Source organism: Solanum lycopersicum, chromosome 11 (assembly GCF_036512215.1).
Source record: "Solanum lycopersicum chromosome 11, SLM_r2.1".
NCBI lineage: Eukaryota > Viridiplantae > Streptophyta > Magnoliopsida > Solanales > Solanaceae > Solanum > Solanum lycopersicum.
In genome coordinates, this window is record NC_090810.1 from 9533473 (window position 1) to 9556575 (window position 23103).

Sequence of the window (23103 nt, forward strand, 5' to 3'; positions counted from 1 at the left end):
TTTAAATGTTGATTTATACACAACATAAATATCAATTGATGATAAAGTTAAAAGGAAACACATACTATTTATTTAAGGAAAAAAGTTCAAATATGTGATACAATTTTGAGACAAAACTTATCTATGTCATCCATTAAAAATTTGGCCCATTTATACTATTTTCGTTTGACAAAAGATTCATTCACGCCATTATTTGTCAACCGAAAACAATTTCAATTATGTAGAATCATTTTTCGGCCACATTAAATCATATTTTTATGTCATTGAACCTTGAGAAAATACTCATCCATATCAATTATTAAAAGTTTAATTTATCTATACGCTATATTTCAATTAACAATAACGACATGAACGAATTAAATTTTTAACAAATGACATAAATGTGTCTTGTCTCAAAATTCGACGAGATCTTTCGTTTTCTTTAATATTCATGAAAAAACATTGATCCAAAGTGGAAAGTTAAGGATGAGTTGGACATTTTTCACTTAAAATAATGTAACGTGACTCCCTCCATTTTCCCCAAACGTAAGTCCAAGTCAACTTGAGACACCATATTATTATAATAAAAATAGAACAAACACAAATCCATAAATTTACAACTTGAGACACCATATTATGAAACAAAAATCATCATTTACAACAAACGCAAATCCATAATTTTTCCTCAAAATCAACAACCAACATACTTTTTCCTTCCCAAGAATTATTTCTTTTTCAAAGATTAGAAAATAGAAGAAAAGATTGAATCTTGATTTGAAGAATCAGCAAAAATGGAGATCCCTAAATCTGAAAATAGCAAACCCCCAACAGTTTCATCATCAACAAAATCATGTATGAATGTTCTTCCATACCAAACCCCAAGAATAGGTGAGCATTATACTCTTGGGAAGAAACTAGGGCAAGGTCAATTTGGTACAACTTATTTATGCACAGAGAATGCAACAGGTCTTGAATATGCTTGTAAAACAATCCCAAAAAGGAAACTTTTTTGTAAAGAAGATTATGAGGATGTATGGAGAGAGATTCAGATAATGCATCATTTGTCTGAACACCCTTATGTTGTTAGGATCAAAGGGACTTATGAGGATAATCTTTTTGTACATATTGTTATGGAGGTTTGTAAAGGGGGTGAACTTTTTGATAGAATTGTTCAAAAGGGGCATTTTAGTGAGAAGAAAGCTGCACAATTGATGAAAACTATTGTAAAAGTTGTTGAGGCTTGTCATTCTCTTGGGGTTATGCATAGAGATCTAAAACCTGAGAATTTCCTTTTTGATAGCTCTGATGAAGATGCTAAGCTTAAGGCTACTGATTTTGGTCTCTCTATTTTCTATAAGCCAGGTTTGCTTTCTTCAATCAATATGCTCATGGGGTTGCTCTAATTTCATCATTTGGTTAAATTTTAATGATTTTCATTGCTTCTTGTTGATGCCATTCTTGAAAACCATCCTTTTTCTATATTTATTATTGCTTTAGCCTTTTCTGTCTTTAATTCTTTTCAAAATACCTTCTTTATCTGGCATTGATTGATTTCCATTGAAGAAAGGTTGGTCAACATCAATGAAAAGTTATTTGCTAGCTTTTCTACCATTTAATTAATATGTTGTTCTTGTTTTTTCTCCTTTAAAGTTTACATTTGTTTTTGTTTACTTTAAGATTTCATTAATGAGCTTCTTTGTTATCTGTCTTGTTAAATTTGCTTTGGCAGTGGTAGAAACTTTAACTGCTTTGTTGGTTTACTGAAAAGGTTGAACTTTACCTTTGGTCTTTTGTATGATGTAATGGAACTCCAAGTGAAGAACTTGTTCCTGCAACTCTTCATACTTTAGTTTCATCATAGTATGCTTGCCTTCCAGCAATTTAAGAACCCTCCTTTTCTTTTTATTTAGGCATAATACATAAACATGCCTTTAAAGTTGCTTTAGTTGGCATCTATGCCCTCTAACTTTAGATGTGTATAGGTACTTTAACTTTTATAAAATTGGACAAATAGACACATGTATCTTACGTCTGCATGACAATTTATGTCCTATGTGTTACTTGAATTTCATAAAAGTTTAAGTGTCTACTTGTGCACACTCAAAGTTGAAGGGCATAGATGTCAACCGGAGTCAAGTTAAAGGACATGTTTATGTATTGTACCTTTTGTTAACATTTCCTTTTTTTTACCTCCGTCTTAGAGTCAGATTCTTCTTCTTGACTTGTAAATGCAATTGTTTCATCTCTCAACAGTGATCTAAGACGAATTAAGTAATAAAACTTGGGTAAAATAAAGCATGGCAGTAAATTTTTCGATGATCTGCTGTGCTCGTGGTGAAGTATTGGACAATTTGAGAGTGCTTAATAATGTAACCAATTATCTTCCTTCTTCCTATTTTGCCTTTCAGGGCAGTATTTCTCAGATGTTGTTGGAAGTCCATATTATGTTGCTCCTGAAGTGTTGCACAAATACTATGGGCCTGAAATAGACGTCTGGAGTGCTGGAGTCATCCTTTATATCTTGTTATGTGGAGTTCCTCCTTTCTGGGCTGGTAAAATTTTTACGTCTGATTATTTTGTAGCATCTTTCTTTTTTAAAAGGAAGGTCAAAGACTAATTCTACTTCTCTCTCTCATGCTTAGTTTTCTTTTCTCAATTTTCTACTCGCAGAGACAGACAATGGTATCTTCAAACAGATATTGAAAGGAAAGATAGACTTCGAATCAGAACCTTGGCCTCAGATTTCTGATAGTGCAAAAGATTTGGTAAAAAAGATGCTCACCAGGGATCCTAGAGCACGATTAACCGCGCATCAAGTTCTATGTGTGTTAAGTTTTTAAGTTAGTCGCAAAATCAATTGTTTCATCTTCTACTTGGTAGTTAATTTGTTCATTTGTTCAGGTCATCCTTGGATTGTGGATGATAATGTTGCTCCGGACAGACCCTTGGGTTCTGCAGTTCTGTCGCGCCTAAAGCAGTTCTATGATATGAACAAACTTAAAAAGATGGCTTTACGAGTGAGTACTCTTTTATTAGCTTACCTGCTTTTCTTTTAATCAGCTTTTTAGCTGTCTTTGTTTTGATGTTTGGTATATGATATGCCTCACATAAGTATTTCTGCACTAGCCGTTATGAAGATATGATGCAGTTTCAACTTGGCCTCTTATGGGAATTATCGGACATGTTTAGATATGTTGTCAAGATAATTTCACTCATTGAAGGATCAACATGCTTACTTTATTTTATGATTTGATATCGTTGCACGATGCTGTTCACTGAGTACCTAAAAGCAGTTTAACCATTTGTTGTTTACCAAGAGCTTTGTCATTTGAGAATCTGAACTTGGTGTATATCATCAAGATGACTGAAGAATGTATGTTTTCATAATGAGCTAGTATAACCTTGAAAACAAAAGAGTAATCATGAAAACTTTTGGACAACTTAATGTGTATCTTGATATTGTTGAAGGGGTCATGAGACCTGAACCGTCGGAGAGGTGAAATGCATAGAGATTCCTAGGGTGGTTCTGTCAACGAACGCGTCTCAAGCCGGATTAACTAACCTAACCCACCCTGATATTTGACTACACAGCGAGTAGTACACGCATGTGTTTAACATATAGATGAAGTCACTCCAAAACGAACCACCTGTGAGCTAAAACTTGGCATTTGTCTTTTTTGAGTCACTTACTCTGCACTACAAATATTTTTACCTAGTTCAGACTTTGGATGATGCATTGATTTTATACTTGAATTACTGTGTAAACAGGTCATAGCAGAAAGGCTTTCAGAGGAAGAAATAGGCGGCCTAAAGCAATTATTCAAAATGATTGACACAGACAACAGTGGAACAATCACATATGAGGAACTAAAGCATGGTTTGAAAAGAGTAGGATCTGACTTAACAGAGTCCGAAATCAAGGCCTTGATGAGCGCGGTACTTGTTCTTTATTCCATCTCTTTATTAAGTATCCGGAAAAAATTTCAGTTGGATTATACCCTCTTTGGACACCTGGTAGTAGGATTTGTTGAGTAGAGAAGTGTGTAAGGGTTATAGAATTATAGTCCATTCACACAAGTAGCAAAATGACATGACCATAATGTTTTCTGTAGGCTGACTTTGACAACAACGGCACTATCGACTATGGTGAATTCATCGCTGCAACATTGCATTTGAACAAGATGGAGAGGGAGGAGAATCTGCTTGCTGCATTTTCCTACTTCGACAAGGATGGTAGTGGTTATATCACCATTGATGAGCTTCAACAAGCTTGCCAAGAGTTTGGGTTAGGTGATGTTAAATTGGAGGATATTATCAAAGAGATTGATATAGACAATGTAAGTCCCCACAACTCTAAACTACTTGGTTTTGCCTCAACGTACTCCACACGTGTGAACGTAATTCATTTTTCTTCTCATCAACCAATCACGTGAATATATATTTTGGTTTCTCTGAAAGATCGTGAAATTTGTACTCAGGATCTCCGAGTTAATAATCTTTTTCGTTTGGCAGGATGGACGCATAGATTATGGGGAATTCGCAACTATGATGAAGAAGGGAAATACAGGACTAGCAGCTAGAACAATGAGAGGCAATCTGACCTTCAATTTGGCAGATGCTCTTGGAGCCAGTGACAGTGACAATGGTCAATAGGAGATTTTTTGCATTTGTATAGCATCATCAATGTTAAATCCAATTTGTCAATGTAATTTTTTTAAAAAAATTCTTGTGATTCAGAAGCCTATATAGTTGGCTAAAGGACATAGTTATACAGATATTGTATTTTACGAATTAACTAAATTATTACACTTTTTTATCAAGGTAAATTGTAGTATGTGTTCCTCTTTTCAATTAGAGGACCTGTCCTTCAATTTGGAGAAGTTGGAATTCCTTTTCATGAACCTCTATGTAATGATGATCCACACATTTTATATGTGCAAACAACTATACTGGCCTTTAAAAATCAACTGTGTAACATGTTTAAACAGCCATAAAATAAGCACTAGAGCAAATTCTTTCACTAGTTTTTTAGAGTACAGTGAGTTCCTTGACCATTCACTATATTTCCCAGCTTAGTGTTTTTTTGACAATTGTGTAGATGAAATTGACGAAAAACAATTCATTAGAAGAGCTTGCGACACTGCATTCATCTTTGAAGGGAATTGTAATAACAATATTATCGTGTTACCTATCACCTTTGTTTTCAACCGATTACAGGGAGTAATCTAGTTAATATAAGAAAAGGGCAAAGAACACAGTATGGAACACTTCTCAGCCCTTGTGATTGCCTCAGGCAAATCTGTCAGTCACTTGAAAATGCCTTCTTCATTGTGAGTCAGGTACTGGAAAATGAAGGGCTGTTACCTCAATCCTGCCGGCTGCCACTCCAATTTGCAGTCAAGTCATAATAAAGAAATCTTCAAGTCCCTTTACAAGGTACAATCTGTTGGTCCTTCAAGGAATCTCTATTCATATATCCGCTTCCTCTTTAAGACGGTTGGCAAAATTATGAGAGCACCAATGAGGAAAAGCACAGACAAGGTCTTGAAATCATATAGATCTTTGACGGACTTCAGTTCCCCAAGGGTTAGGCCAGCCTAGCAATTTGAAGAATGACAGTAGCACTAATGAGGTCAGAATGATACAAAAGAATGATCGGTTGGATAGCACAAGCAATATTGACACATTCGAGATATCAACCAAAATGTGCCAACTCAGCCTCGAGTCCTGCCCAAAGCTGAGTTGGCTGCAAATTGTTGGGATCTTTGGTGTGGGTGTGACTTGAGAGATACAAAAAAATAATCCCTCAGAAGGATTACGTACATGCTCATAAGGCAGATCAATCACCATGTTATTCAACTACAGAGTATTTCAACATACTATTCTGCCCAATATTTCTCAGTTCATTAGTCCACTTTATTTTCCTTTTTCTTTTACTGGAGTTAAACAAAGAACGCTCTTGATAAAACCACCCCATCACTCCCACACAAAAAAAGTTGCAACTTATCTGCGACAGCTAACTCTCCTGCCAATCAACAGATTAATCATGGTTTAACTATACGAATAACACTAGCATTCTTGAAGATGAACCATGCAGGTTATTCTAGAACTTCTTTACCATATGTATCAATAATCGATTCAAGGATACTACAGTCTAAAACAGACTTCAAGGAGCAGAAAATACAGAAAAGCAAGAGAAAGCGGGGAAGGAAAAAATAAAAAGAAAAGGAAGGAAGAAACCGCTACTATTAACAGAAGAAAGACTTACCTTCACTGTAATATAAGCAGCTGGGATGAGACCAATCACGGTGGCCAAAAAGAAAATATGGAATGGTATATCCACAATAGGAGATGCCAAATTGATGAAAAGATTTGGTAATGTTGGAGTTATTCTCAAAAACAGCATGTAGTTGAGCAACTTATCCCGACGTTTGGCTATCTAAAACCAAAACATTTCACATTAGTGTGCAGTGTGCACCAGAAAGAAAGCTACGATGAATATAGTAGATAAAAGAGGCAGTACATCACTAGCAATCACTTTAAGAAGACTACAGACCTCTGCCTGGAAAAATCTCAACTTTTCAGGCCACATCCAGTTAACTATAGGCCTGCCGATCAATTTAGACAGAAAATAGCAGGACGATGCTCCAGCTGTTGCATTAAAGACAACCAAGAGAAGCCCTCTGAAAATGCCAAAAAGTGCTCCAGCAAGTAAAGACATGAATATTGTACCAGGAATCATGAATGTCTGCATGAATATGTATGTTGAGCAGTAACCAAGAATAAATTTTGTGGGGTATACTTTCGCATACATTCCGAGATTATCCCTGGAAAAGAAAACATAATATTAACATTGAAACAAAACAGAACCAGCTGAGAAAATAAGAGCACACCTCATAAAGCAAGAGATACAATGTCAAACCCAAATTAAGAAAAGTATAACATCATTAAGCAGAAATTACATCAAAATTTTCAATCATAGAGCAACAATACATTCAGGTGGGGACCACCAGTGAGAAATACTGCTAATATTAGATGTGTAATTACTTTACTTTTCTTTCCTTCTGACAAACAAGAAATCCCTGAAAGCCAGTAGCGCAAGGTTCGAAACTAAGTGGATAATGGGCCATCCCCCTCCTTTCCACTTAAATATTAGGTTTTTGTCTTGGGAAGAATTTGAACCCACGACGCGCACCTAACCCACATATCACGCATTGCGCTCTTACCACCAAACCAAAATCCTGCAGGTGATGATGCCTAGTTACTATACTTGCACCGTACCTGAAATTTTTCGTAATTGCTACTGTCGGTGTTCCCAAGCCAAATGTTTGGGGTCAATGAGTATCATGTCTGTTTAATTTTCTTAATGTTACTTCCGCATATTTCTCGTGACAGATATTTCCATAAGAAATTAAAAATGAACTAATTGTCTCCAAATATTTCTGATAAGTCCAAGCTTTTGAAAATAAAAGACGTGGGCTTTTAGCATTTTGAACAAAATGACAAACACAAAACATAGCATATGAATAATGTGCTACCCTGAACATCTTCAACAGGAAAAAGGGGTAAAATCTGTTGCCTCCTCATACTTGCTTCTGTTAAGATTATTATCATCACTTATTGAGGGAGCCATGCACATCCATGCTCACAAGAGTTCGAATCAATGATAAAGCTACAAACTTTCACAAATATTAAGGGAGGGGAATCTAATGTGAATGAGAAAGTCATCCAGGAGGGCACAAATATTGGTTTAGGGGTTACAAGAAACAAGTAGGAAAATTTTTGACATCCGCAAGAACTACTTCCTAATAAATAAAATCAACAAACCTCAGGAACATTTGAGGCGTAAAAATGCATAGACTTGTCACACCACTGAAGGAGGGCATGAATATTGGTTAAGCGATTACAAGAAACAAGAAGAAAAAGTTTGTGACATCGACAAGAACAACTTCCTAATACAAAAAGTTATAATCAACAAACCTCAGGAACATTTGAGGCCTAAAAATGCATAGACTCATCACACAATTGTATAAGGTTTGGCCACATGAGCCACTGCAAACAGTTCGTGCTTTTCTGAGAAGTAACTAGGAGTTGGAATATCCAGTTACTAATTGAACCCCTGCCATAACCACCAAACGACAAATTCAGACGTGGAGCCAAGTAGGGCCAAGGAGGTACATCCGAACCCCCTTCAGTGGAAAATTATAGTACTTATAAATAGGGCCAAGGAGGTACATCCGAACCCCCTTCAGTGGAAAATTATAGTACTTATAAAACATAATCTCAGTGAAATCCCACAAAGTGCACATAATTACACTATTTATACTTGGTTAAAATTATTTTATGCATAGTCGATATTGAATCCCCTTTGCTTTTCATGGGCTCGTTGTTCATATTTTGAACCAAATATACAGTAGTATCTAAGTCAACTCATAATTTCCAATACATTAACTAAAGATCACAAAAATGTCAAAGGTAAGTGAATGTAAAAACAAAACAAAACAAAAAAAAGCAATGTCAAAAGTGAGTTTACTTGAGAATCCGGAGATCGGAGATGGTACGAGGCAGCTTCAATTTACCATACTCAGCAGCTGGCATTGACAAGTATAAGCAAAACAATCCTGTTGAGAACACCAAAATAACCCCAAAAGCTGCTGCAAATTCCCAACTTGACAATGGAAACCTCCCTTCCTTAAACCTCTTAGCTGTTGGCGAATCCAATTCATCTGCACACAACATATCCATACTCTTCTTCTCTTCTTCATCCCTTGTAACTAACCGACTTGTGTCCACCACTATATTCCTCGGTGCAGCCATTGACACACGGTGATGATGAACGTAACAAACACTACACTAATCTTCAATCATATTGATCCAATCACAAAACTTCAAATTTACAAGTGTTGTTCAGCTCACAAATCTAGCCAAAGAAAAATCCCAATACATTACTGAAAATATATCAAACTAAAGCTAAATCAAGAACAAAACAAACCCAGATTCCTTTTTTGGAAAAAACTGAATGGAAATTAGCAGAAAACAGAGAATTGGGAGCTGGGTTTACAGCACAGTATACACAAAGAACAAAGAAAAGAAAAACTACTAACGAGAAAGGAGAAATATAAGCTTCTAGGGATTTGGATATTTTCTTGTGGTAAGTCGTCCATTTTTAATTCTCATGATAATTTTTTTTTAATTTTTTGCAGTTAGATTAAAATGTTTAGTTGATATATAAAAAATTATAATTTATAATATATATAATTTATAAATATTTAAATTTCTTGTTTAAAATATTAATTTAATTTAATTTTTAAAAATTAACTATTAACTTTGAAAAGATGATAATGAAAAATAAAAATTGACAAAAAAAGTATTATGTATTTATTTTATCTTTTAGAATTTTTTTTTGTTTGGGATATTTCCTTTTTTATAAAGTAGTATATGCTTTTCTTGATTTGGTGGAAATGAAAGAAAGTGAGAGCTAAGATGGTTGCACGAAGGGAATATTTTTTTAATTTGTAATTTAGAAAATCACATAGTTAATAAGGATAATTTCTGAGACATTTCTTCAGATTTTGCATTTATAACATTAATTTTTTATATGATTTATGATATTATGTATACCTCTCTTATTTCTATTTTGTTGTAACTATTTTTAAACCTATTTAAAATAAATATAAATGAATTTAGATTTGACAATTTTACCTTTTTTATATTAATTTCTTCATATTAATAAATATCATATAAAAACAACTTATTTAACAAATATTTTAAAAATAAATTAACACAAATACATATTTTTTTATCAACCAAATATCAAAGTCTTCATTCAAGCTAATCCACCATTTTCTCTAAATATTAACTCTTCATTTGCATTTCACTTTTATCAATTCACGTAGATTCCCCCCCCCCCCCACAATAACCCATATTTTCCAGCAACAATTTCTTTAAATAGAGGATAAAAATGAACTCCTCAAGAGAGAAATTCGATAGGAACAATCATATTTATTATAGTTAAACATTTTCACGAACAAAAAAGAAATTGATCCAACGAATATCTAAATATGCATATATAAGGATAAAATTGTCAAATCTAAATAAATTTATATTTATTTTAAATAGATTTAAAGAATGGTTACAAAAATATAAAAATAAAAAAGATAGACATAATATCATAAACCACGTGGGAGATGAGTGTTATAGAGAGAAACCTGAAGGAAGGTTTCTAAAATTATCCCTAATTTATATTTTCTAATTCATTAATGATGATTGTCGGCTATTGATTTAGCACATATTCATTAATTATATTCGGCTATTGATTTAGCATATAATTAAGGAAGTACTAAATATGATAGGGTTAATTTTGTCAAATCACTTGATTAGATATAAGCTATCTAAATATTGAGAAATGAATAATATTTAATAGCAAGTATAAAATATACATAACATGATAAATTATTTGAATTTTAAAAAAAATTCGTTAATTAATCAAAATTCTTAACATAATCAATATAAATAACTATACTTTAAAATAATTATTGAAAATGTAAATATTAATGGTAAAGCAAATTAAATGTATCCAAATCTAATTCCTTATTTAACTAGATTATCTCCCTATTCCTCTCACATTTTTCAACCAAATTTCTCACTTCAAATTACTTCCATCTTTCCTTCTTCAAACACTTTCTTCTTAAAGTCAAAATCCATATTATCTCTCTTCCATATATAATTTTTTAGAGAGCTTATCAATCAAACAAAAGATTTAAATTATTAAAGAAGGCATTACTTCAGATCATTGTGTAAATAATTATAATTAAGAGGACTCTACATCAAAGAAGTTGTTAAAGTAGTTAGAAGGTAGTTAGAGTAGTTAGAATAAATTCAGTTTTCATTCTTGTATATATATACTTGTATGTACAGATTACAAATTCATTTTTTGAGAATACAATGGAATAAACGTTTTCTTTCTCCATTCTTCTTCTTCTTCTCTGTTCTTCTCTTCTTCTTCTCTACGTAGCTTCACATTTATGCATGATTGATATGCATCTGCTGTAAGAAAACTAACATGGTATCAGAGCCAACATAGTAGAGCTTCAAGATCTCAGCCAAAACCATGGCAACTATCGACAATGAGTTGCCTGAGAAGCTGAGCCATAATAATCCTTTCTTCTTACATTCAATTGATAACTCAGGTGTATTACTTAGTTCAATTCAACTAACTGGAGCTGATAATTTTTCAGTATGGAGTCGAGCTATGAAAATTGCAATTATAGGTTGCAATAAACTTGGATTCATTGATGGATCATGCAGAAAGGAGTTATATGGTCCTAACTTGACAAATCTATGGGAACGATGCAATGCCAAGTGCTTTCGTGGATTATGAATTGTGTTTCAAAGGAGTTACTTGGAGGCATTGTTTATTCTACCAATGCAGCTGCTGTGTGGAAAGATTTATGTGAAAGATATGACAAGATTGATGGATCACATATCTTTCAATTACACAAAGATATTGCTACTATCAGCCAAGGTACAAGTTTAATCTCAAGCTATTTTTCTAAGCTGCGTGAGTTGTGGGTAGAGTATGATAGTTTGGCACCTGTTCCTGGTTGTGAATGTGTGAATTCAAGAGAGTTTGTAGTGTTCATGCACAATCAGAAGTTACTGCAGTTTCTCATGGGATTAAATGATTCATATGAGCAAGCTAGAAGCCAAATACTAATGATGGTACCTTTGCCTATTATAAATAAAGCATACTCACTACTTGTTGAAAGAGAAAGCCAACGTATCATGTCACAAACTTCTCACAGTTCAAGTTCATCTGATCTGAATGCCTTGTTTACTGCTCAATCATCAGTTTCCAAACCAAGGTTTCATACTAATTCAAGCTATGATCCAAATGCATTTTGTGACTATTGTAAAAGAACAGGACACATGCAGGCTGTGTGTTATAAACTTCATGGATATCCACTTGGTTATGAAAGGAAGAAAAGAGGTTCTACTGGTCCTACTTAGAATGGTCAAGGGAGAGGAAGACCAAGTAATGATAGGAGATTTTATCCATATGCTAATAATGCAATTAGTGACACTGACCATTCTAATTTTAATAGAGTTGAGAATCCAAGAAATCAAGGTTATGGTAGAGGTGATAGACAATCTGATCCTGTTGATTATCACAAAGGATTGAATGCTCTGCAGGAACAATATAATCAAATCTTGCAGATTCTTGGTCAATCCAATAGGCAAAGCACCACTGAAAGAGATTCAAATTCACATTCCAGTGCAAATCTAGCTCAAGAGAACTATCCTTCATCAGGTAATGTCACTGCTCTTTCAGCTAGTATAGCACATACAGGATGGATTATAGACTCTGGTGCAACAAATCATATGACTCCTCACTCACAATTATTGATTAATAAACATCCATTGCCAATTGATGCACCTAGAAGTGTTCAACTACCAAACGGAGATAGTACATTGATCACACATACAGGCTCTAGTAATATGACCTCACAAGACATTATCAATAATGTTCTTCTTATTCATGTCTTTAAGTTCAGTCTATTGTCAGTCTAAAAAATTACTAAGGATCTACAGTGTGCAGTATGTTTCTATCCTGAGTTTGTGACTATTCAGGATCTCTCCAGGGGCAGGGTGAAGGTGATTGGTAGAGAACAGGCTGGACTCTATCTCATTCCTCATCCCTCATCTTCTACAGATTGTACTACCTCTCAAGCATGCTCTCATTTAGTTCATGATGGTTTATCAAGTTCACAAACTGTCTTATGGCACCAAAGACTTGGTCATACTTCATCTAATGTTCTAGCTAGAACTCTCAATCTTCCAGTTACACAGTGTTCAAATGAAGTTCACAACTGTACTATATGTCCTCTAGCTAAACAACCAAGACTTCCTTTTTCAAATAGCTCTACTATATCTTCTAGTCCATTTCAATTGATACATATAGATGTTTGGGGTCCATTTCATACTCCTACATATGATGACAATAGATTATGGATGATTGTACAAGAATGTTGTGGCTGTTTCTAATAAAGTTGAAGAGTGATGTTTGTGTTGTATTGAAAAATTTCTTTACTCTAGTCAAAACTCAATTCAACTTATTAGTTAAAGTCATTCGTACTGATAATGGTTCTGAGTTTATTAACACTGAGTGTACACATTTGTATACAAGCATGGGTATTATTCATCAAAGAACCTGCATTCACACTCCTCAACAGAATGGTATAGCTGAAAGAAAACACAGACATATACTTGAGGTAGCCAGATCCATCAGATTCCAAGGTCATATTCCTATCAGATTTTGGGGGCACTGCATTCTTAATGCTGCATATATTATAAACAGGTTGCCTACATCTGTTTTGCATGGTAAATCTCCATATGAAATGTTTCACAAATGCAAACCTTCTCTACAGCATATGAGGGTGATAGGTTGTCTATATTTTGCTAAAAATATGCATATTAAGGACAAATTTCATCCTAGGAGTGTCATTGCAGTGCACATGAGCTATAAAGCTCATACAAAGGGAAATCTGTTATACAACATTAAGGACAAAACATTCTTCATTAGCAGAGATGTACTATTTAGAGAAGCTATATTTCCATTTGCTTCTCCTTCATCTACTGCATGACAAGTGTTTCCTAATGTTGATGAACCCTCAGAGGTTACACCTTTGTTCCAGCATAATCCTCCTACCACAGATGTCCATACTGAGACAGTTCTAGCTCAAGATACTTCTTCTATAAGAAGATCACAAAGAAGTACCAAAGCTCATTTATGGCTACAAGATTATGTTGCATCTGCTCAGCTTCAATCCAATAAGCCTCTGTATTCTATTGACAAGTACATTGGGTATGACAGCTTGTCTGCTTCTTATCGAGCCTTTCTTTCTTCCTTTGGTACTGAAGTTGAACCTACCTCTTTTGAGGAAGCTTGTAAGGATCCTAGATGGGTTGAGGCAATGCAAGCTGAAATATCAGCTTTGGAGTCAAATCAAACATGGCAGGTGGTTCCTTTACCTACTCACAAGAAAGTTATTGGTTGCAAGTGGATTTTTAAAATCAAGTATCATGCCTCTGGTGAGATTGACGGTTTAAGGCACGTCTTGTGGCAAAAGGATTTAATCAAAAAGAAGGCCTGGACTATCAGGAAACCTTTTCTCCAGTTGTGAAAATGGTGATTGTTAGGAGTGTTCTATCCTTAGCTGCAAAAGAACATTGGCATGTTCATCAGATGGATGTGTCTAATGCATTTCTTCAGGGTGATTTACTTGATGAAGTTTATATTGTCCTTCCTTTTGGCTTTAAGCCTCTAAAGGGTTTTAGTGTGCAGGGGGAGAAACCAGTGTGCAGGCTCACTAAATCCCTTTATGGATTAAAACAAGCACCTAGGCAATGGAATGCAAAGCTCACTGAAGTTCTTGTCAAATTGGGTTTTGTACAAAGTCATCTTGATTACTCATTATTCATCAAGAAAACTAGTGCATCTCTGGTTATACCGTTAGTATATGTAGATGATTTGATGATCACTGGAAGTGATATCAATCTCATTCAACAGACTAAAAGCACCTTACAAGAAAATTTCAAAATGAAAGATCTAGGGAACCTCAGGTATTTCCATGGGATTGAGTTTGCTAGATCACAAGATGGAATTGTAATGCATCAGAGGAAATATACATTGGCGATCATATCTAAGGCAGGTCTTAGTGCTGCAAAACCAGCTGCTACTCCACTGGATCCTTATGTGCAGTTAACAACTAGAGAATATGATGAATTAAATGGAACAAACAAAAATGATAAATTGTTGACAGAGCCAACAGTGTACAGAAGGTTAGTTGGAAAATTACTATATCTAAATGTCACTAGACCAGACATTTCAATTGCTACACACACTTTAAGTCAATTTCTACATCAGCCTAAGAAATCTCATCTAAATGTTGCTCTCAAAGTAGTAAGATATATCAAAAGACAAGCTGGACTGGGTGTTCTATTATCCAGTACAAAGAGCAAAGAACTCCAAGTTTACTGTGACTCAGACTGGGGTAGTTGCTTACATACAAGGAGGTCAGTTACAGGCTTCATGGTGAAGTTGGGAGGCTCACTAATATCATGGAAGTCTAAGAAGCAAGCAACCATTTCTAGAAGCTCAACTGAAGCTGAGTACAGAAGTATGGCAAGTGCAGTGGCTGAAGTTGTGTGGTTAGTGAAACTATTCAAAGAGTTTGGAGCTGAAGTACACACTCCAGTAACTATATACAGTGACAGCAAGTCAGCTATTCAAATAGCTGCTAATCCTGTGCTACATGAAAGAACAAAGCATATAGAGTTGGATTGTCATTTTATAAGAGAGAAGATTCATAATGGACTAGTGCAAACTCAATACTTGAGTACCAATGAACAAGAAGCAGACATGTTAACTAAAGGCTTGGGAAAAACTCAACATGAGTATCTACTATCCAAGTTTGGTGTATTAAACCTATTCATACCTACAAACTTGAGGGGGAGTATTAAAGAAGGCATTACTTAAGATCATTGTGTAAATAATTGTAATTAAGAGGAATCTACATCAAAGAAGTTGTTAAAGTAGTTAGAAGGTAGTTAGAATAAATTTAGTTTTCATTCTTGTATATATATACTTGTATGTACAGATTACAAATACATTTTTTGAGAATACAATGGAATAAACGTTTTCTTCCTCCATTCTTCTTCTTCTTCTCTGTTCTTCTCTTCTTCTTCTCTACGTAGCTTCACATTTATGCATGATTGATATGCATCTGCTGCAAGAAAACTAACATAAATATCAAAGACTTTCTTAGAGATTTTTCTGAAATTGTCTATTTATGATTTTTCATAATTTACCATTTTGATTTGGATTTTAGTGAGTTTTATTTGATATTTGTGATTGATTAGTGATCACCACTAACATTCATATATTATATATTTTGTTTGATTTTGATATACATTGTTGTGTGTTTAGTAATTTTTTTTAGGGTTTTAGGTAAAGGGAGAATGTGCGATTTTCACCTTAATGTCTGATTCAAAGAGGATAATAAGCGATATCCTATATAATCACCAACTTTTTGGAGATTCTCCTTCTTTTAATCTATGAATTCCCAAGAATTTTAAAAAATGTAAGTTATGCGGCTAAAATGGCTGAAGATAGCATATCTAAATTTCGGCATGATCTTTATACCCATGAAAGTAATAAATCTGACAGTCCAAAATAAAAATAAAAATTGTGGGTACTGAAAAAGTTAATGAACTTGCTAAAAAGCAAAGTGATGAACAACAACTTTCCGAATATCAAATCAATAAAGTGGTATTTCCGAATATCAAATCAATGAAGTGGTATTTAATTATTGTTCGCAAAATTTTTAGTAAATATTTTGAATATGTTGTCATAACAATGCATTTTTATATCAATGAGTGATAAGTTACTTTAAAACGTAATTTATATTTGAGAAAATTGTATATAATAGCAAACTAATAACCTAAAATAAATGGAGTAGTTAGGATTTGATTTAATTGTGCCCCATAGCAAACGTTTGCAAAAAATTGTCAGGTGCCTCTCTCCCAAATATCTCGCTCGCCACTCTCCTCCAATCTCTCGCTCGCTTCCTCACTTTTTATACAAACACAAGCGTATAAAAATTGTTTCTAATTATATAAAGCAGAGAATATTGTATAAATACATATATTTTTGTTCCACTCTCTCCCCTCTTCCAGATTTCACTCGCCACCCTCGCCTTTCTCACTTATAGAAACAGAAGCGAAATGTATAAATTGCGTTTCTGTTAGTATAAAGCGTGAAAAAATTGTATATACACATGCAAGTACATATATTTTCGTCCTATACACTTATAGTTATACAATAAAAATACTCTCCTACCCAGTTTCTTTTGCCTTTCTCTCTTTCTCGTTTTATACAATTTTCAAATTGTATCTAATTTCTCTCTTTCTCGTTTTATACAATTCGATTCAATTGTATATTTCTTGTCAAGTCACTTTTGTCTTTCTCTCTTTGTACAAATTCAAATTGTATATAATCATTCTACACACTTATAATAATACAATTCGTTTTATACACTTCGTTTTTAGACAGTTCTCTGCCCAAGTGTCTTTCTCTTTCTTGTTTTATTCACTTCGTTTTATATAATTTGCTTCAACTGTATATTTATAGCGAACTATACAGTTTCTATATTTGCTATGAAGCGCAATTATGTAAATTTTGCTATAGCATACAAATATAAATTTTTTATTTGGTATATGTGAAAATTGCCCATTATATTTTTATTGAATAAAATAAAGCTAAAAATTCAAGATTGTCGGAATTATTTTTCAATATTTGCTCTTCATTCACATTTTTTAGTTGCTAAAAAGATGGAAAATGGTAATCAATTTATATACCCTAAAGTATCTTTCCTAATGATACGTCAAATCCACTAAATATGGACTAGAGGGAGTAATTATTAACATAATTTCCTCATTATTAAAGGAGTCCATTTTTTATGTTATATTATTAATGATTTTTACCATAATTATATCAAGGAATTTGTGAACATTTTTATTATTTAAAGGTTTCACAAAGTGCAAAAATAATATCATATCTCTAATTACGAAAAAAAAATACATGATGAAGGTTGTTGCAACAAATTATTTTCTTCTTTTGAAGATAATTTTCTTGTTATGGTCTATTGTTTTAGTAGCAGAAGGTAAGTGCAACTCTTTTTTATATGTCACAATTATTTCATCTTGCAAGTATTATAATAATATAGTGTTAATAATTTATTTTTTCTTTGTTATATGATTTAGCAGCAAGAATTGAAAAAAGAGAAATTAAATCAAATGAAGCTTATACAAGTGGAACCAAGCTTTACAAAATGGAGGTTGATGATTCAATAATAATTGACTATACACCATCTCATACATCACCGGATACTCCAACACCATGGTCTAAGACCATTAGTTAATTTATGAATCAATTATGAATAATAGCCTATATAAATATTTTAATCAATATTAGTAATTTCTCTCTTTCTCGTTTTATACAATTCGATTCAATTATATATTTCCTGTTCAAGTATCTTTTGTCTTTTTGCCTTTCTCGTTTTATACAAATTCAAATTGTCTATAATCGTCTTATACACTTATAATTATTCGTTTTATATATTTTGCTTTATAGACTTCATTTTATACAATTCTCTACCCATGGGTCTTTTTCTCTTTCTCGTTTATACACTTCGTTTTGCACAATTCGCTTCAATTGTATATGTATAGAGAATTATACACATATATGTTTACTATGAAGCGCAATTATATAAACTTTGTTATGACATACAAATATAAATTTTATATTTGCTATATATAAAAATTACCTAATTTATATATACATCAATTATTTTGAACATAGATCAGAGATATTTAATAATGTTTTGGGCTATGTTAATAACTTCGAGGTAATAGTATCATTTTAAAAGTTTTTCTTTTTTAATCTATTAAAGGAATTTTTAATTGCCAAGAGTGCTTTTTATTTAATCTATTAAAGGAATATTTAATTTCCAGAATAAGGTGAAATGGCCACTTCAATCCTTTGTCATATCCATGCAATTATGACCATTGGCAAAGTAAAGACAAGGAAACACTAAAAAAAAATTATCTTTAACAATCTCTTGATTATGTTTGTATACGATAAATTTTATATATAAGAAAAATAAATTAATTATAAACAAATTTTGAAGAAATAAAATATTATATTAATAAATAATGCGGATATAATTTTATTTTTATTTTAGTTTTCCACTCTCAATTTTTTTCGGTATTTGCTGATTGTTAATAGCATATCCACATATGCTTTATCTGTAGTGCGTAGACTAGGCAGAACATGTATTTCCTCCATTGATACATATAAATTTTGGGATAAAGACAAATTAAAAAATTTCGATTTAAATTATATTCATGAGGAAATGATATCCGTTTAAAATTAAAAAAATATTTTTGTATAATATCTTAATTGAATCATATGTCAATAATACATTAAATCAATAAATTAAGTTTGAATCCTATATTCACACATAGGACCCAACATGTATTTGTTTTTCATTGGGCTCTTTCATATAACTTGAAAACTTTGTGATCTTAACTATCCTAACTGAATTGAGAGCTTACAAGAACAAATTCACATTGTAGCCAATGGACTAATTTTCATTTCAAATTGATTGAATGAGTTGCCGAATACAGAATGTTCCTATATATAGGAAACTACCAACTCACATGTGTATGACATGCCTTTAACATAATTGATAATAGAAAATTAACAAACGCTAAACCATTTGATTCAACTACCTAACTTCCTACCAATTTGACTATTCTTCAGAATTATATTTCAATACCCCCCTCAAACTGTAGGGTGGAAAACATCTAACACACCATGTTTGGTCAATAGAAACTGATGCTGAGTAGCACCTACCCTTTGGTGAAGATATCAGCAAGTTGCATAGCAGTACATATGTATTGAGGACTTATAAAATTGGATTTCACTTTCTCTTGAATTAAGTGACAATCAATTTCTATGTGTTTCGTACGCTCATGGAACACTGGATTCTCTGCTATCTGGATAGCTGATTTGCAGTCTGTGAAAACTTATATTGGACTAACAACTGGACTAACCACACTAACTCCGCAACTAGAGCTGCCAAACTCCTATATTCTGCTTCAGCAGAGCTTCGACTAACAATTTGTTGTTTTTTTTATTTCCAAGAAATCAACGGATCTCCAACTTTTACCATGTACCCTGTGACTGATCGCCTTGTATTTGGACATGAAGCAATCAGAATCACAATATCCAGTGAGTTTTGAAGGTTCAGTTCCTTTTCGTAGCAAAACTCCAAGTCCTGAGACCTCTTTATGTACTTCACAATTCTTAGTGTTGCTTCCTAATGAGAAGTTTTAGGATGTTGCATGAATTGACTTAAAACGTGCACACTGAAACAAATATCAGGCCTAGTAATCGTTAGATATAACAACTTCCCAATCAACCTTTGATAAGATGTAACATCATCTAGTTCAGGATCATTAGAAACACCAAACACTTTTATCATATTCTAGACCGGTAAGTTTGTGATTGAACTCTAAAGGAGTACTCACTGTTTTTGCACCACTCAACCCAACTTCTGAAATAGGTTGCAAAACATACTTCCGTTGATTAAGTAAAAGTCCATCTTTGGATTTCAAAATTTCTATCCCCAAAAAATATCTAAGATTCCCCAAGTCTTTCATATTGAAGTTCTGATTCAAAGTAGCCTTGGCTTCTTGAATCAAAGAAGAACTGTTTCCTGTGATCAAAAGATCATCTACATAGACCAAAATTATGACTAGATCATTTCCAACTTTTCTAATAAACAAGGATTGATCATGTGCACTCTGAGTATATTCCGCTGCCAGTAGAGCTGTAGTAAACTTGATATTCCATTTGTCTAGAGGCCTGCTTTAAACCATACAATGATTTCCTCAGCTTGCACACCTTATTCTCTCCCTGTCTTTGCAATCCAAGAGGAAGATTCATGTAAATATCCTCATTGAGATCACCTTGTAAAAAAACATTATTTACATCCATTTGAGATAAATCCCAACCATATGAAGCTGTCAGTGTAAGAATTGTTTGAATTGTGATCATCTTTGCAACTGGAGAGAGTCTCATGGTAATCAAGGCCTTCTCTTTGTGTGTATCCTTTAGCAACTAAATGAATTTATGTCTATCAACCTCACGATTTGATCTATATTTGATTTTATACGCCCATTTTGACCCAATGGCCTTTTCACCAAGAGGCAACTCTACAATAGTACAGGCACCATTATCTTCTAATGCTCGAACTTCTTGATGCATGGCTTCAACCCATAATTTGTCTTGAGAAGCCTTAAGATAAGACTAAGGCTCTACCACTGCAGAAAAAGCATTCAAATAATTCTTATAATTAGTGGAAATGTTGTCATAGCAAATAGTATTGGTGAGTGAATGAGGATGAGATTTTTGAGGTACAATATAGTCTTTGATCCATAATGGTGGTTTGGTAGCTCGACTAGTCTTTCTAGGAACAATATTATCTTGTTGAACCTCACCTGGATGCACAAGATCATCAACAGGTATAGGATCAACTTCTTCAGGTTCCATCATAACCTCAACTTCTACACCAGGTTCCATCATAACCTCAGCTTCTGCAGGTTCTACCACAGTCTCATGTGATTCATTAGAATGTAATATTGACTGCATAGTTGACTGATCACAGTCATTTGCATCTGCATTATCTATAGAAGGTGACAATAAAGGAAAATTTTCTTCATTTGATTTCAGAAGCTTAAAGGGGAAAATCTCTTCTCCGAAAACCACATCTCTGCTAATAAAAAAAGTTCTTGTATCCAAATCATACAGTCTATACCCCTTTTGAGTAGAAGAGAAACCCAACAAGACTGCTCTCTTTGCTCTAGCCTCAAATTTGTCTCATCTGGGCAATGAACTCGCAAAGCATAAACATCCAAAAACTTTAATGTGTTCTATGCTAGGAAGTTATCCAAACAACACCTCATAAGGAGACTGACCATCCAAAACACTAGTAGGCAATCTGTTAATAAGATAGACTGCTGTTTGTATACAATCACCCCAAAATCTACTAGGCACATGAGATTACAACTTCAATGCTCTTCCTACCTCCAAAACGTGTTTATGTTTCCTTTCAACTACCCCATTTTGTTGTGGGGTATAAGGACAACTACTTTGATGCACAATGCCTAATGTAGAAAATAAAGCGTTCATTTGACTATTGAAGAACTCAGTACCATTATCTGATCTTATAGTCTTTACTGAACAACCAAATTGATTACAGATCATGGAAAAGAAATCTTTCAATACGACTCCTACTTCCCTTTTTGACTGTAACAGAAAAACCCATGTAAATCTACTGTAGTCATCAACTATGGTCAAGAAGTAATGCTTTCTATAATAGGTAGGATGCTTATGAGGACCCCAAACATTCATGTGTACAAGCTGAAACAAACTACTGGATATATTTGTACTAGAAGGAAACTTCAATCTATACTGTTTGGCTAAAGAGCAAACCATGCATTCTTCTTGGATACTTACATATGTGCTTCATTACTTTCATAGAAGGGTGACCTAATCTGAGATGCCACAACTTCAAATCTGTAATTTTCTTGTTTGTAATTACTGCTCCTCCTGCTACTTAAAATGCTTCATGCTTGAGAATGTAAAGACCTTCTTCTTCCTTACCAATCCCAATCACCTCCCCAGTATTTAGATCGTGCATTGTACATAGGTTAGGAGAAAAAGACACCACACAATTTAAGTCCTTTGTCAGTTTAGAAACTGACAACAAATTAAACCTAAAATCTGGTGCATGTAGCACATTTTTCAGCTTGTATTCTCCCAAAATCACTGTAAATGTGTTCTATTTTATATTTTATTCCCTTTAGGTTCTTTCACTCTATTAGGATTTGACTTTGTTGGATGTTTGCAATCATGAAGGATCTTATCACAATAAGTAACATGATGTGTGGCTCCAATATCAATAATCCACTTCAATTCTCTTATATCTACATTATCAGGTTTAATATTAATACTTGCAATTGCATTTGCCTTACAACTTCCAGTTGGCTTATCAACCATCATCTTCAGCACCTGATCGTAGTGTTATTTTGTGAAATAACAACCTGGAAAATGAAAGTGAGAATCTGATCCTGATGTTGATGTAGTTCCATTATTATTGTTGGCTGAATAATAGCCATAAAGTATTATATGTATTGTCGTGTCGGCTGAATATCAGCCATATGTATAAAGTAAGAGTCTTTTTATTTTTGTCGTCTTGCGTCGGCTGAAAAAAGCCAAATGTACAAAAGCCGTAAAGTAAATAGTTTGTCGGCCAATCATGTAAAAAGTTTGTCGGCCAATTATGTAAAGTAAATAGGATGTAAATAGTATGACGGTGTAATTTATGTGTATAAATAGAGGAGCTTTCCTCATAAATAAAACACACCTTCATCCTTACATCTCTCTTCTTTCTGAATACTCTCTCTTTACGCTTCCACCCAAACTATTTTTTAAAA

At 33.5% G+C, this 23103-nt stretch overlaps 3 protein-coding genes and 1 long non-coding RNA gene across 4 annotated transcripts; 3 read left to right on the top strand and 1 right to left on the bottom strand.

Moving 5' to 3' along the window:
• The first annotated feature begins 501 nt into the window (after window positions 1-501).
• Window positions 502-4805, top strand: LOC101245018 (calcium-dependent protein kinase 11-like). Its single transcript, XM_004250348.5, has 7 exons — window positions 502-1341; window positions 2388-2531; window positions 2650-2802; window positions 2881-2996; window positions 3748-3915; window positions 4092-4316; window positions 4492-4805. The coding sequence occupies exons 1-7, from the start codon at window positions 771-773 to the stop codon at window positions 4630-4632; spliced, it is 1518 nt and encodes a 505-aa protein (XP_004250396.1). The 5' UTR covers window positions 502-770; the 3' UTR covers window positions 4633-4805.
• Window positions 4806-5097: 292 nt separating this feature from the next.
• Window positions 5098-9373, bottom strand: LOC101245315 (uncharacterized membrane protein At4g09580). Its single transcript, XM_004250349.5, has 4 exons — window positions 8513-9373; window positions 6536-6806; window positions 6248-6418; window positions 5098-5576 (listed from the first exon to the last, which is right to left on the bottom strand). The coding sequence occupies exons 1-4, from the start codon at window positions 8794-8796 to the stop codon at window positions 5445-5447; spliced, it is 858 nt and encodes a 285-aa protein (XP_004250397.1). The 5' UTR covers window positions 8797-9373; the 3' UTR covers window positions 5098-5444.
• A 1982-nt stretch (window positions 9374-11355) lies between these two features.
• On the top strand, window positions 11356-14162 carry LOC138339198 (uncharacterized). The gene is made up of 4 exons (XM_069290781.1): window positions 11356-11843; window positions 12084-12504; window positions 12610-12850; window positions 13627-14162. Exons 1-4 carry the CDS (start codon window positions 11356-11358, stop codon window positions 14160-14162), a joined length of 1686 nt encoding a protein of 561 aa, XP_069146882.1.
• A 3446-nt stretch (window positions 14163-17608) lies between these two features.
• LOC138339644 (uncharacterized) lies at window positions 17609-18041 on the top strand. The gene is made up of 2 exons (XR_011212519.1): window positions 17609-17702; window positions 17803-18041. It is a non-coding gene; the product is annotated as an uncharacterized lncRNA (long non-coding RNA).
• The last annotated feature ends 5062 nt before the right edge of the window (window positions 18042-23103 follow it).